The sequence below is a fragment of the Carya illinoinensis genome, chromosome 2 (assembly GCF_018687715.1).
Source record: "Carya illinoinensis cultivar Pawnee chromosome 2, C.illinoinensisPawnee_v1, whole genome shotgun sequence".
Lineage (NCBI taxonomy): Eukaryota > Viridiplantae > Streptophyta > Magnoliopsida > Fagales > Juglandaceae > Carya > Carya illinoinensis.
Window position 1 is genome coordinate 2,893,056 of NC_056753.1, and position 13,765 is coordinate 2,906,820.

The 13,765-nt window shown below is 37.3% G+C and overlaps 2 protein-coding genes across 4 annotated transcripts; both read left to right on the top strand.

The window, feature by feature from the left end:
• The first annotated feature begins 4,556 nt into the window (after window positions 1-4,556).
• LOC122296979 lies at window positions 4,557-5,414 on the top strand. Its single transcript, XM_043106771.1, has one exon. The coding sequence runs from the start codon at window positions 4,592-4,594 to the stop codon at window positions 5,210-5,212; it is 621 nt and encodes a 206-aa protein (XP_042962705.1). The 5' UTR covers window positions 4,557-4,591; the 3' UTR covers window positions 5,213-5,414.
• A 1,562-nt stretch (window positions 5,415-6,976) lies between these two features.
• LOC122301962 (proline-rich receptor-like protein kinase PERK4) lies at window positions 6,977-12,089 on the top strand. 3 transcript variants are annotated; one of them, XM_043113305.1, is made up of 10 exons: window positions 6,977-7,121; window positions 7,478-8,189; window positions 8,534-9,082; window positions 9,203-9,289; window positions 9,396-9,466; window positions 9,607-9,683; window positions 9,971-10,115; window positions 10,258-10,419; window positions 10,776-11,039; window positions 11,805-12,089. In XM_043113305.1, the coding sequence occupies exons 2-9, from the start codon at window positions 7,577-7,579 to the stop codon at window positions 11,013-11,015; spliced, it is 1,944 nt and encodes a 647-aa protein (XP_042969239.1). In that variant the 5' UTR covers window positions 6,977-7,121; window positions 7,478-7,576; the 3' UTR covers window positions 11,016-11,039; window positions 11,805-12,089. The 3 variants fall into 3 exon arrangements, with proteins under 3 accessions (XP_042969239.1, XP_042969237.1, XP_042969238.1); XM_043113303.1 differs by lacking the exon at window positions 11,805-12,089 and having other exon boundaries at window positions 10,776-11,471; XM_043113304.1 differs by lacking the exons at window positions 6,977-7,121; window positions 11,805-12,089 and adding an exon at window positions 7,156-7,304 and having other exon boundaries at window positions 10,776-11,471.
• The last annotated feature ends 1,676 nt before the right edge of the window (window positions 12,090-13,765 follow it).

The following is a 13,765-nucleotide window of genomic DNA, read 5'->3' on the forward strand; positions in this document are numbered from 1 at the left end:
CACGAGAGAAACTGTATCATAATTTTCTCTATAAAAGAGATATTCAGTTCATCTTCATTCGCATCTCATCTTCTTCACTTTTCTGTAATCATACTGCATTTTTACTCTACAATCTCTTTCTGCATTCTTATCCTGCAATCTCTCTCTGCAATGGCTCAGCAATCTTCTCAGGGTCAATATATGAGGTATTCTGCACCTCGTTCATCAGCTGTTCCTGCTTCTACCACAGGTGCTATCATGCAATATAATGATCTGACTCGTAGGTCAGATAATGAAGCTATTTATGAGCTTGTGAGTCTCGGTACCCGATACTCATCATCCATTGTTGCATTTTCTCAGCGACTGCAATCTAGAACTTGTGGAGTTGACAATCTCCACGAGAATATTGCTATACTTCAGCGACTACTTCTGGAGTCTAACATGAAGATAGAATCAATAAAAAAAGAGAATAGAAATTTAAAATTCTTGCTTAAATCTTATTTTCGATTGCCCACCCCTTTAGATAAGGATGCTATGCAGATTCTTGAAGAACAAGAGCATTTGAAGAATGATGCAAAGTGTCTCAAATTTTTGTAATTCTTGCTTCAAGAGAATAAAATAATATTTTACAAATATTCATATTTGTGTTTCTATCTTTTGGTAGATGTTTTGTGTGCTTCCTTTTATTTCTTCTTTAATAATACACACTTTATATCAAACCCATAATATGAATCTGAAATACTAATTGTATTAAAAGATGGTATTTCATAACTAATAATATCATTCATCTTTCCCTTGAAGCCGCAAGGGTTTCAGATTTATATTTCAAATATGTGCAGTTTTTATGAGCTCTTCTGGAGCTTCAATGACATTTAAATCATATATATAAACTGCAATAATAGCTTGTTTTCATTTGCGTTTGGATTGCTTTAGATCATATAAGGATTTTTGAAACTTGATAGAATACATATTTACAGATGTATTCATATTAGAAGTTTCAGACATTTTCTATCCTTCAGGGATTTTCATATATATGTCATGATCCAATGATCCATATAAATATGCAGGTAATCATGCATATCCAAACTCTCGGTAACTTTCAAGCTAATAAAAATCTCAATATGATTTCAACCACTTTAAAATCATATCAATATTGTTTCTTCGAGAAACTAACTTGTGATTTCTATATCACATTTTCATATTAAAAGTTTCAGACTTTTTATATCATATATATAAATATCCACTGATATTTAAAAAAAATTACATCTTTAGGTGTTTGGACTTTAAGTCCATATTTATCACATTTTACTTAGTGATATCAATTCTGCAGGAATTGAGAAACTGACTCGTGATTTATATATCACATTTTTATTTCCTTTCCATAAATACCCATTGACATTCAACAAGCATCAACTCTTTAGGTGTTTGGACTATAAGTCCCGATGCATCATATTTTACTAGTGAATCAATTTTGCAGAAATTGTTTCTTTCAAATTTGGCCAATATTTTACGTCTTATTCTTCGACGATTCTTGATTCACTTTCATCATTACTTCTGGTAATGTCAATTGCCATCTCATATGGAAATACATTGTCGACAACAATTTTATTTCTATCCATAATTTTTCCATTATTCATGAAATATAACGAGATCTCGTTATTTTCAGGTACCTGTCCCTCTTCAAGGGAAGACATTTTCATTAAAAACCTTTTCAGGAGGTACTATTCAAGAGTTTATATAGGAGAATTTTATACAGAGAATTTGGATGGACTTTATTACTTGTTTTGTGGGTATGGCCTCTTCAGGAGCACCAAATTATTTGTGCCTTTCTCTTTTGAGATACTCTATCTTTTGTATCGATAAGTCTCACATGCCTTTATACATGTCTTTAGACTGCTGAATTTCTTAATTGTCCTACAGGGACTTCAATCTTCGCTGGGATTTTAGCAGCTAGAATATGAGACATTTTTATCTTATTGTATCTAAAATTTAATTATCATCTGAACTTCTGGTTCACATATGATAATCAAGATAACGTCGAATAATTTCATCTTATTTGCTTCAAGCAAATTTTTCTTTTCATTTCTGGTGGTAAAACTTTATAGTAGAAGAATCTTCTGATTCTTTTATGGACGTCCATATGAAAATCATTTGACTTATCGTAATTGATTTTGGATGATCAAGATAACCATGAAAAGATACAAATATTTTGAATCATATCACCTTTTGATGCATCATAATATTTGATTCAATAATTTGTATAATATGATCTCAAAGAGAAAGCTTACAGTTTTTCCAATACGAGCTTCTGGCCCAAAAAGATATTCATTATCACGTCCAATCTCTTAGTTTCTTTGAATGAAACGCATCATTCTTTTCACTTCAGGGAATAGAATGATATAAATTCATTATCATTCAATTCAGGGAATGATGTAGATCTAGTAAGACGTGAATAATGATTCTTATCAAAAGCTCATTATTTTGCTCAGTCACTGATACAGATTTAGAATATATTGTGAACGTTTGCATTTCATATTGCTACTTCAGGAGCATACTCGATATTGCTACTTCAGGAGCACATTCGAGATGTTCATTCAAATATATATTCTTTCTACAATTTCAATTATGCAACTTCAGGTGCATAAATCATAATGAGTTTTTGGTACAAGTATCACTCATATGAGATACTCAATAAAATTATTGATTTAGGGCGATCCTTCAGGGATTCTCCATTTCCATTCTCAGATAAATCATATCATCAATAATTTATAACAAGTATAAAAGAATAAATAAAACTTTCATTACTACAAAATATTGCAGAATATAAAAATATTTTATAATAAGATAAAGGAAATACATTAATTAAAAAGGAACACTTTCATGATCAACTCTACCACTAGAATCCTCAAAGAAATCAGAAATATCAAGACTTGTAATATCTTCTCTATCTATAGAATCTAAAGCATATGATGGTTCAGTAAAATTTGTTTCAATTTTTTTTTTTTTTTTTTATAGAAGATTGATATAAGTCAACCAAGTGTTTATCTGTACGACAGATACGAGCCCAATGTCCAGTCATACCACATCTATGGCATCCATCTTCATCTTTCTTTAAAAATTTATTTTGGGGACCTTTACCCTTCTCTGAGTTGAACCACTTCTGGTGGTACGGTGTATATATATTATTGTCCCTTTTAGTGTGGTCACTTCTAGGACTTCTACTTCTATAGTTTTTCCTACCACGTCCACGCCCTCGTTTTCTTTGAAAAGATGTACCATTCGCTTCTGGGAATGATGTAAATCTAGTACCATTCACTTCAGGGAATGATATAGAACCAGTAGGACGTAACTGGTGATTTCTTAACAAAAGCTCATTATTTTGCTCAGCTAATAGAAGATAATATATAAGTTCAGAATATTTTTTGAACTTTCGCACTCGATACTGCTGCTGCAGGAGCACATTCAAGGCATAAAAAGTAGTATATGTTTTCTCTAACAAGTCATCATCAGTGACTTTTTCACTACATAATTTCAATAGCGAGCTAATTTTAAAGAGTGCAGAGTTATACTCACTAACACTTTTGAAGTCTTGCAACTTCAGGTGCATCCAATCATGACGAGCTTTTGGGAGGATTACAGTTTTCTGGTGTTCATATCTCTCCCTTAAATCATTCCACAAAATAAGTGGATCTTTCACAGTTAGATACTCAGTTTTTAATTCTTCATGAAGATGGTGCCGAAGGAAAATCATTGCCTTAACACGGTCCTGCAGGGACTCTTGATTTCGTTCTTTAATTGTATCTCTCAGGTTCATCGCATCCAGATGGATCTCAGCATCAAGGATCCAAGATAAATAATTTTTTCCAGAAATGTCAAGAGCAACGAATTCCAATTTTGTAAGATTTGATATTTTTTACATATATAAATCAGGAATATAAAAATATATTAAAAAACTTACTTGAAGTTGAGGACTACTAGCTTCAAAATCGTCAGAACTTTCGTGCTGATAACGTGTTATGAAATCATAGAAAAGAGAAAGCCATAACGTATTATAAAACTTTTAAAAGGAGAGAGAAAGAGATAGAGCTCAGAAAGGTTATGAAACTTATGAATTTCTTAAAGAATTCAACGATATATATAGGCGTACAAAGGGAACTATGCTAGCTTACTATGCTGCACTATGTTAGCACTATGCACTATGCATATGTCGGCCAACTCACTATGCTAGTACTATGCTAGCACTATACACTATGCATATGTCGGCCAACTCACTATGCTAGTACTATGCTAGTACTATGCACTATGCATATGTCGACCAACTCACTATGCTAGTACTATGTACTATGTATTTGACGACTAGATAAATGTGATCATACAATTCAAGATAGTTTATAACATGTAAAACATAATTTTCGATTATGTTTCCTAATTAGATAGAGGGTACTCCGTTGGTACGAGACATGGGCGAACATAATCGTGTTGGATGATATGAAGGTTAAATGATGTGGGGGGTCTACCGATTGAGTCCATGCTCAAGTAACACCACATGTAAGCCTCTTATAAAAGTGTAACGCAACAACAAAAGTGGATAAGGTGCTACGATTGTTATCACATGTCCATCTTCGTTTATGATATACAAACCAGTAGTAAAGAACTAGCAGTGGTACCTATCTCTCTCTCTCTCTCTCTCAAACTTGACTCCGGCGCCGGTAGCAGTATATTTATGGAAGCCTCAAAGATGTTGTTATTGTACTCACCAGCATCAAATTCCCTATCATCCCCACGATCTAACCCCTTCAACTCAACACATGGAAGAGCAAGATCGTACGCTCCGCTCAAACTCTTGGGCATGGCAAAAGAGAGCAGTGAAAGCGGCGGCAACGGTGTTATAGAGAAAGCAGCAATAGCCGGTGGGCTAGTGTCGACGCCAGTGATAGGCTGGTCTCTCTACACGCTCAAGACAACAGGTTGCGGCCTCCCACCGGGGCCGGGGGGTTCAATAGGTGCATTAGAAGGCGTGAGCTATTTAGTTGTTGTGGGAATTGTAGCTTGGTCCTTGTACACCAAAACCAAAACTGGTTCTGGTCTTCCCAATGGTCCTTTTGGGTTGTTGGGAGCTGTTGAAGGTCTCTCATACTTGACATTGCTCGCCATTCTCGTAGTGTTCGGGTTGCAGTATTTTGAGCAGGGTTACATCCCTGGCCCTCTCCCGGCGGACCAGTGCTTTGGCTGATCTCTCTCTCTCTCTCTCTCTCTAAAGAGGATAATGGGGTGTAGGCCACTATAATTCTATCTCTAGTCTGTGGTTACATTTCGTCCAAGTTGTCATGTTATTTATTTTTTTAAGTCAATTGCCATTTCTACACGTACACATATTTCTCGTCCTTGCGATCTCTATCTGAATTTCTTGTTCCCCAAGTGGGTTCTTCTGCTAATTGACTGTCCTGTTTACGTGGGGAATCTGCTCCGATCCCGCTTTTAATGTTGAAGCCTTTGAGATGAGTTCTTTAGTAAGTTGATGCGCGTTTATCATAACTAGTACTAGCAATCCCTTTTTGATCTCGTCCTGCTTGACTCGATCTTTTGAAATGCTGACCAAGCTTCCCTAATATTCCTAGCATACCCCAAGTGTACTCAGTGTTTAGTAGGCAGCTTAATTTATTCAGGGCATACTGGCAGTACAGCATGTTCGAGCTTCAGCTTAAAAGTGGCAGTCGATTGGGAGCTCCTGTTAATAAGCAATATTACAACTTGACTTGTTGGCAACTTCTTTGTCTCATCGAACAAAATCTTTTCAGACAATTGGATCCACCAGTACCCAATCATGGCTAAACTACTAAAATAGTCTCCGTGGTTTGTTCTATTGAAGAATTGCATGCAGTTAAATTCAAAATGATCTAATCCTCAGGAGGCAACTGTCAAATGATGATATGCATCTCAGTTATCAGATTTAAATTTCCAAGTACTAAAAATTAACTCATGTTTGGCACCAAATGGATGATCTTAGTTAATGCAAGAAACGAACTAAAGCTGCCGCGCGAGAGTATATATGAGCCTTCCTCTTTAACGTTGTATAAATGGATGCTATCCATTTCGCTTACAAAGTCTTCTTCCGAATTTATATCCCGAAATGGACTAGGATAGTGCTATATATCACGACTAGCGTATGAGATATCCGAGTCCAAACGGTCTCCCAAGTACTGCAACCCAGGTCAAGCTGCAGTCTTTTTCGAAGTCTTTTTTTTTTCTTGGGAGGGAGGAGTACCCCCTTCTGCTATGCAGCTCTCTCTCTCTCTCTCAAAAGCCATAGAAGATCAAAACCGAGGCATAATCTCTTACGTACTCACAACCCACTTTAGAATCTTATAAACTGGACTTATTCCTCTAGTAGTTGCTTTTCCATACTCACAATTCATGCAAGAATTATCCATGGTAATACTTGTGGATGTGTTAAATTTTAAGTGGTATTATACGTTAATCACTTATATAATGACGCATCTGCCACGTGGTTAAAATAATTAAAGATGATAAGATTTATAAAAAACAACATTAATCTTTCTAAAAAATTAACAATACTATAGTGCGGTAGCTAGAAACAACACATTTTGTAAAGCGTCTAAGTCGTCCATTATGATATTGATGGTTAATTCGCATCTCTCAAGGAGAATGATGGTTAAGAAAACTTTCTTTCTTTGTTTCTCTTTTGGAACTTGATGTATAAATGTCTATATATACGTTTAGGGGAAAGTACGAGATTGCAGGTCATCCTGATCAATTGTTTGTGGTCTGAGGTTGTTTTTATTACGAAGTGTGAAGACAAGCGTGCAATGTGGAGAGAGTAGTTTTTATATTTAATTTGAAGCTAATATTGGTTTTTCATTACCTGAATTAATAAAATTATAGGTTGTTATAATTTGATCCATCAGAATGAATAACCAACTCGAACTAAGTTTGGGTTGGCAAAACAAAAGGCTCAAACTTTACTTGGAGATCAGAGAGAGAGAGAGAGAGAGAGAGAGAGTTCCTGCTTTGTAGGAGGCCATTGGGTAGGACAGCGTCTCCTTACTATTATGGAAATTCCAATATGCTACTGATTTTCTCTATCTTTTCTTTGAGATCACCCTCCTATCTTCTTCAATCAGGTACCTTTTTTTTTTAAGGAAAACATTTTCTCTATCTTCATCGTTTTTAACAAAAAAAAAAAAAAAAGGGAATTTTACCCTGAATTCTCCATGTCTAATAGAATAGAAAACGACATTAGAGCATGAAAAAGGCTCAAGTCTGAGTAATTTGATGGTACCCCCGATTTAAGAAAGAAACACAGCGTACGTACATAACATTTGATCAGTTGGAAGTTTTGTGCTCACGTACAGTGTTCTCATTGCTGATTGATGTATTTTTTCATGCAATTTACGCTGCTTTAAGTTGTATTGTCATTGGTTTGTTTTTCATAACTCTCTCTCTCTCTCTCTCTGGAACTAATTTTCATATTGTTCAGGGGCTTCCCATCGTTGAGACGAGCAGTTGCGGCAGAGGTGGAGTTAATTTCCGGCATAAACTTCAACGTTAATCCTTGCCGGAAGTTCACGACCTAATAATGCCTTCGCCTTCCACGACTGCTTCGTCGCCGGACTCTCCACCCTCACAGGCCGTTCCACCCCCATCGAACTCATCATCAAATTCCTCATCACCTCCATCATCGTCACCATCCCCACCCTCTCCATCATCGCCACCGTCACCACCCTTACAGTCATCGCCACCACCTGAAAAATCACAACCAGCTCCGCCGCCGCCACAATCACCACCACCATCAAAAGGTTCGTCGCCACCACCATCAAATGGTTCCCCCCCACCACCATCAAATGGTTCCCCCCCACCACCCTCTTCTTCTGATGCCTCTCCTCCGCCACCTCCAGATAACAGCTCAGGTTCCTCGCCGCCCCAAACCGTATCGCCACCTCCGCCGCCCCATTCTTCTGGAAGATCACCTCCGCCACCTCCACACAAAGTCTCGCCATCTTCTGTTTCTGACAACTCGTCGTCCAGTTCATCGGGATCAAATAACAGTCTACCCCTAATAGTAGGAGTAACCGTTGGGGTAGGGCTGTTGCTAATTGCCATGATCCTCATTTGTAGAAGCTGCTTTAGGAAGAAGAAGAGAAAGCCTGGTCTTATGGAGATGCAGTACTATGGAGATCCTTCACAAAACGGTGCAATATCCATAGCCATCTTTTGTGCTTCTAAGACGTCATGGAAGTTTATTGTGCATAATTGAACAATATTCTACAACAAAATTCCCCCCCTGCCACCTCCCATACTTTTTTCTTTCAACAATGATCACAAATGAATTTATTGAACATTGATATATATACATACGTATATACGTGTAGGTTTGTGAAGAGCATACAAACTCTTAATAAACATGTCATGGCATGTTAATTTATGAAATTATTTTTATAATTTATTTGTATCTAAAATATTTTATGTCTAAGGTATTTAAGAAGAGTGATTTGGCCTGTACATTTCTATATAAATTCTAGGATTTATTGCGCAGGTGGAGGATACTACACCAATCCAACTCAACCCAGCTGGCACCACAGTCCCCAAGGTATGAACCATGTTGTCAGGCTATCGACACCACCAGGGGGCCCAGTGGGACCTCCTGCGGGGGGTGCCTGGCCTAGTCCCCCACCCCCTATGATGATGCCAACTAGTGGTGAGATGAGCTCCAGCTTCTCAGGTCCATACAAACCTCCCTTGCCACCTCCCTCGCCAAATATTTCACTTGGATTCAACAAGAGTACCTTCAGTTTTGAGGAGCTAGCGGCTGCTACAAGTGGGTTTTCGCAGGCCAATCTGTTAGGGCAGGGCGGCTTTGGTTATGTGCACAAAGGTGTGTTTCCTAATGGACAGGAAGTTGCGGTTAAGAGTCTCAAATCAGGCAGCGGGCAAGGAGAGAGAGAATTTCAGGCTGAGGTTGAGATCATTAGCCGTGTTCATCATCGACATCTTGTTTCACTCGTTGGATATTGTATCGCTGATGGGCAAAGGATGCTGGTTTACGAATTTGTTTCCAACAAGACCTTGGAATATCACCTCCATGGTAGTAAATTTCTACACTTGGATATTAACATGATTTCTTATTTTCTTATCAGCTTACGTGATAATTTTGCTTATGAGCCATATGGATATCAGATGAAGTATGTTTATTTATTGGTTGCAGGAAATGGTCGTCCAACCATGGATTGGTCAACTAGGCTTCGCATTGGAGTAGGATCTTCCAAAGGGCTCGCATACCTTCATGAAGATTGTAAGGAATTTACTCTCTCTCTCTCTCTCTCTCTCTCTCTCTCCCTCCCTCCCCCCCCCGACTTGTGTATGTAGTCATCTCATTTGTTGATTGATTCTGCATGTAGGCCATCCTCGGATCATCCATCGTGATATCAAAGCAGCTAACATTCTCCTTGACGACAACTTTGAAGCCATGGTACTTGTTCTTTATCCATGCTCCTACACACAAATATGCCAAGCAACTAATATGATGTGTAGAACCTGCAACAAATTTCCTTATGTTTCATTTGATATGATGATCTAATCACCCATTCGATCTCCAATGATAATATTCAGGTGGCTGATTTTGGATTGGCTAAGCTGTCGTCTGACAATTACACTCATGTATCTACACGTGTAATGGGAACATTCGGGTACGTTGTCTCCCAGAATCTATGATTAAGGGTGTGTGCTATGGCGAAATTATCTAGTTTTTGCAACGTTCTGGAGTGCCACAAATAATCGTATTTCTTGTAGTGCCATTTTTTTTTTTTTAATATATATTAGGAAGATCATTTGTGCTTGTGATCAATAGGCAAAAAACTAAGATGGAAAAAGAATCTGCTTATAAAAGATTAGTGCAGAGGTAGTGGGGTAATTGATATATCTATTTGCCAGATAAATTTTCCCACAACGATTGCTAAATAATGTGCCAATGCAGGTATTTGGCTCCGGAGTATGCATCAAGTGGCAAGTTGACGGAAAAATCTGATGTTTTCTCATACGGTGTCATGCTCTTGGAATTAATAACTGGGAAACGACCTGTGGATCCTTCGAGTACAATGGATGATAGCTTAGTGGATTGGGTTTGTAGTTCAAAATAACAATAATATGTTTTATAAACCACACCACCCCCACCCCACCCCCCACATCCCCCATCTCTCCTCTCGAAACTTTGGCCTGCAAAGTACTGAGATTTTCTGCAAATGTGTGACAAACTGCATGCAGGCTCGACCACTTTTGGCTCGTGCTCTGGAGGAAGGCGAATATGATGAACTGGTTGATCCAAAATTGGAGAACAATTACAACCCTAATGAGATGGCGCGCATGGTTGCCTGTGCTGCTGCTAGCATTCGCCACTCTGCTAGAAGGCGCCCAAAAATGAGCCAGGTATGGACCTCCAAGTCCTCCTACGTACGAAGCAGAATGGACGTGTGTGTGTGTGTGGATAAAAATACTTTGCACCCTCATACTATTATCCCACTCTATTGAGGTGACATAGCTTATCAACACTTAAATTAATTTCTTAATAATATGGTTTGCAGCATTACTCCTCTCTCTCTCTCTCTCTCTCTCTCTCTCTCTCTCTCTCTCTCTCTCTCTCTCTCTCTATATATATATATATATATATATATAATGTTAAGATTATAATGCATAAATGTTTATTTGAAGACTTGCAATACGTACATGCTTCTAAAACGATGATGAATAATAATTTATAATGCATTTATATCATGTGAAAACAGATTGCACGTGCATTGGAGGGAGATACATCGCTGCTAGAAGACTTAAAAGATGGGGTGAAACCCGGCCAGAGCTCTGTTTTCAGCTCAAATGGGAGCTCAGAATATGATACCGCTGCATATAATACCGACATGAAGAAGTTCAGAAAGATGGCATTAATGTCTAGCCAGGAATTTGCAAGCAGCGAGTCCAGCAACGAGTTCCGCGAGGGCAATGGAACGAACCAAAAGAATTACCTTTAAGCAACCATACTAACACTATTCATGGTAATTCGGTTAATGTTTGTAAGATTTGGGATTTTTGAGGTGATACTAAAAGATCATCGTGTGGTTCGGTTAGGGTTTGACTCGTGAAAAATGATACACCCACGACTATTTTATAATTTTTATGCAACTCTTCAATAAAATATAATTATTTTTAAAATTTATTTGAATTTTGATTTTGATGGTTTTGGATTCAACAAATAATAATATTTTATTGAAGAGCGTAAAAATTATAAAATAGTTGTGTCCATATCATGCATTTTCACTTGAGTAATTGCTTTATTTCCTCTTTCTAAAAGGATATATTGTACTCTTGCGTAAATGCATAAACTAAGCAATGGAGACAGATCTAGCTTCTATGTTATTTGTGAAAACCTCTGTTTGTATAATACAATTGAACTAGCAATTAGAAATTTTGGGGATAGTTTTAATTCATCTTTCTTAGTACAATTGTTTGTCGTTAGTTTCTTTTAAGTTTTCAGTGTTTTGACAAAATTGGGTATCAAAATCCATTATTGGAAATTAATGTTGTATTAGCAAAATAAAATTTCTGCATTTCACACTTTAATTTTATTTTGAAAAATAATAATTATAGTTGTAAGTGTATAAGTGTCATATAATCACTTAAAAAAAGTGAAATATAAATACTAGACCCACATGAAAAGAAAATTAATTTTTTAATAGTAAATTCCTATTTTTTTAAATCGATTACACGATATTTACATATTTTATGATTGCACGTAACATTACTCTTTTTTAATAAATCAGAGAGTATCACGGAGAATTTGAAGAAATCAAATAAGAGAGTATCACGAATCATGATTTGAATTTCATTGGGAACTCTGGAGTTGCTGCTATACATTCGGATGAAGACTTGGCTGTAATTGGAAACTCTAGAAACGACACCACCCAAAGATTAAGGCACCAAATTAGCTTGTATCAAATCAATTATTCTATAAATATTAGCATGTTATACTGATGTAAACAGATTGTAAAAGTCTATAAATAAAGATCAATCACCCACGTTTTTGGTGTGTTGAGATTTTTGCATCATCGTTTCTTCTTTCTTTTTGGTATTAGAGAAGAAGAAAAAATGTCTTTTGATTCTCTGAATGTTGGTAATTTTGTTACTCTCAGACTTAAACCAGAAAATTATCCACTTTGGCGTGAGCAAGTTCTTGGTCTCTCAAAAATTCAAGAGCTCTCCGAGTCATTGGAGAGAGCCAACCTCCATCTGCTGTACTTCCAGCAACTGCAAGCTCAAATTCTCTTCCCAACCCAAATACAAAAAATGGAAAACAGCTAATCGACTCCTTCGAGGATGGATTATTGGAACTTTAGCAGAGGAAGCCCTTGGTCAAGCCATTGGCCTTGATACCTCTGCACAAGTCTGGGTTGCGCTCAAAGAGGCCTATGCTCAAGCCTCCTAAGAGCGATAGTTTCAACTTGTACAACGGCTCACTTATATGAAGAAAACTTTTGATCTTTCGCTCAATGAATACCTTCAGAAATTCAAGGGTGTATGCGACAACCTTGCTTCTATTGGACATCATATTAATGACCAAAACAAAGTTTTTTCTCTTCTTACAGGCATTGGTGCACGCTATGAACCTTTCACAACCTCGATGCTCAAGTTGCCTATGCCTTCTTACAACGAAGTTGTTCATCTTTTACAGAGTTATGAGACTCGTCTGAGCCTCCATACACTAGAACTCCTTGCAATACATTGCATTTTATACCCACAAAAATGATGAAAGATCACATCACAAGAATTCAAAGCAATCGGGTCAATTCTCCTCCAAGGGACGTGGCTTTGTTCTTGCCTATCAATCCACCAACAAACAATCTGGCCAAGTATCATCTTTAACAGCATCTCATCGTGAGAATCATCGGAATATCACATGTCAAATATGTGAAAAGTGAGGACACCCTGCTATTCGGTGCTGGTATCGCTTCAACCATTTAGTTCAACCTGACAATCTTTATCAAGCCTTCACAACTTTGCAACTTTACTCCGACGTGGCAAACAAGGAATGGAATTCCAACACTAGTGCGTCTGCCCATATGACTTCTCATAAAGGTGGCTTATATAATCTTCGTCCTTATAAAGGTATTGATCATGTTATGCTTGGTAATGGTGATTTCTTGAATATTACACATGTTGGTGATGCTACTCATAGTTCTGGTACTTCCGAAATAATTTTACGTGATGTGCTTCTAGTTCCTGAGGTAGAAAGGAGTCTTCTATCTATAGGTCAGCTTACTTCTGACTATCCAATCAACTGCAAATTTTCTAATCATGATTTTGTGATAAAGAATCGGTAGACCAACCAGGTACTGATGAAGGGAATAAAACGGGGTAACTTGTACACCATTCATGCTTCCCCAGTAGATCTATTCTCTACAAGATTTCGAACTGCCTCAGAAGAAACATGGCATCAATGTCTTGGACATCCTCAAGCTGTTGTGGTTGTGCATCTTCAACATTTAGGATTAATTAATCTTATTTGCAATAAGGCAACTCCATCGTGTGAAAGTTGCCAATTAGGAAAATTGTCTAAGTTACCTTTTACTATGTCTAGTTCTAAAACTCTAGCTTACTCCTTTTGAGAAGATTCATATTGATCTTTGGGGACCAGCCCCTGTTATGTCTTTGCATCAATTTCGGTTTTATGTAGCTATTGTTGATGATTTTTCAAAGTTTGTTTGGCTCATTCCCTTGTAACACA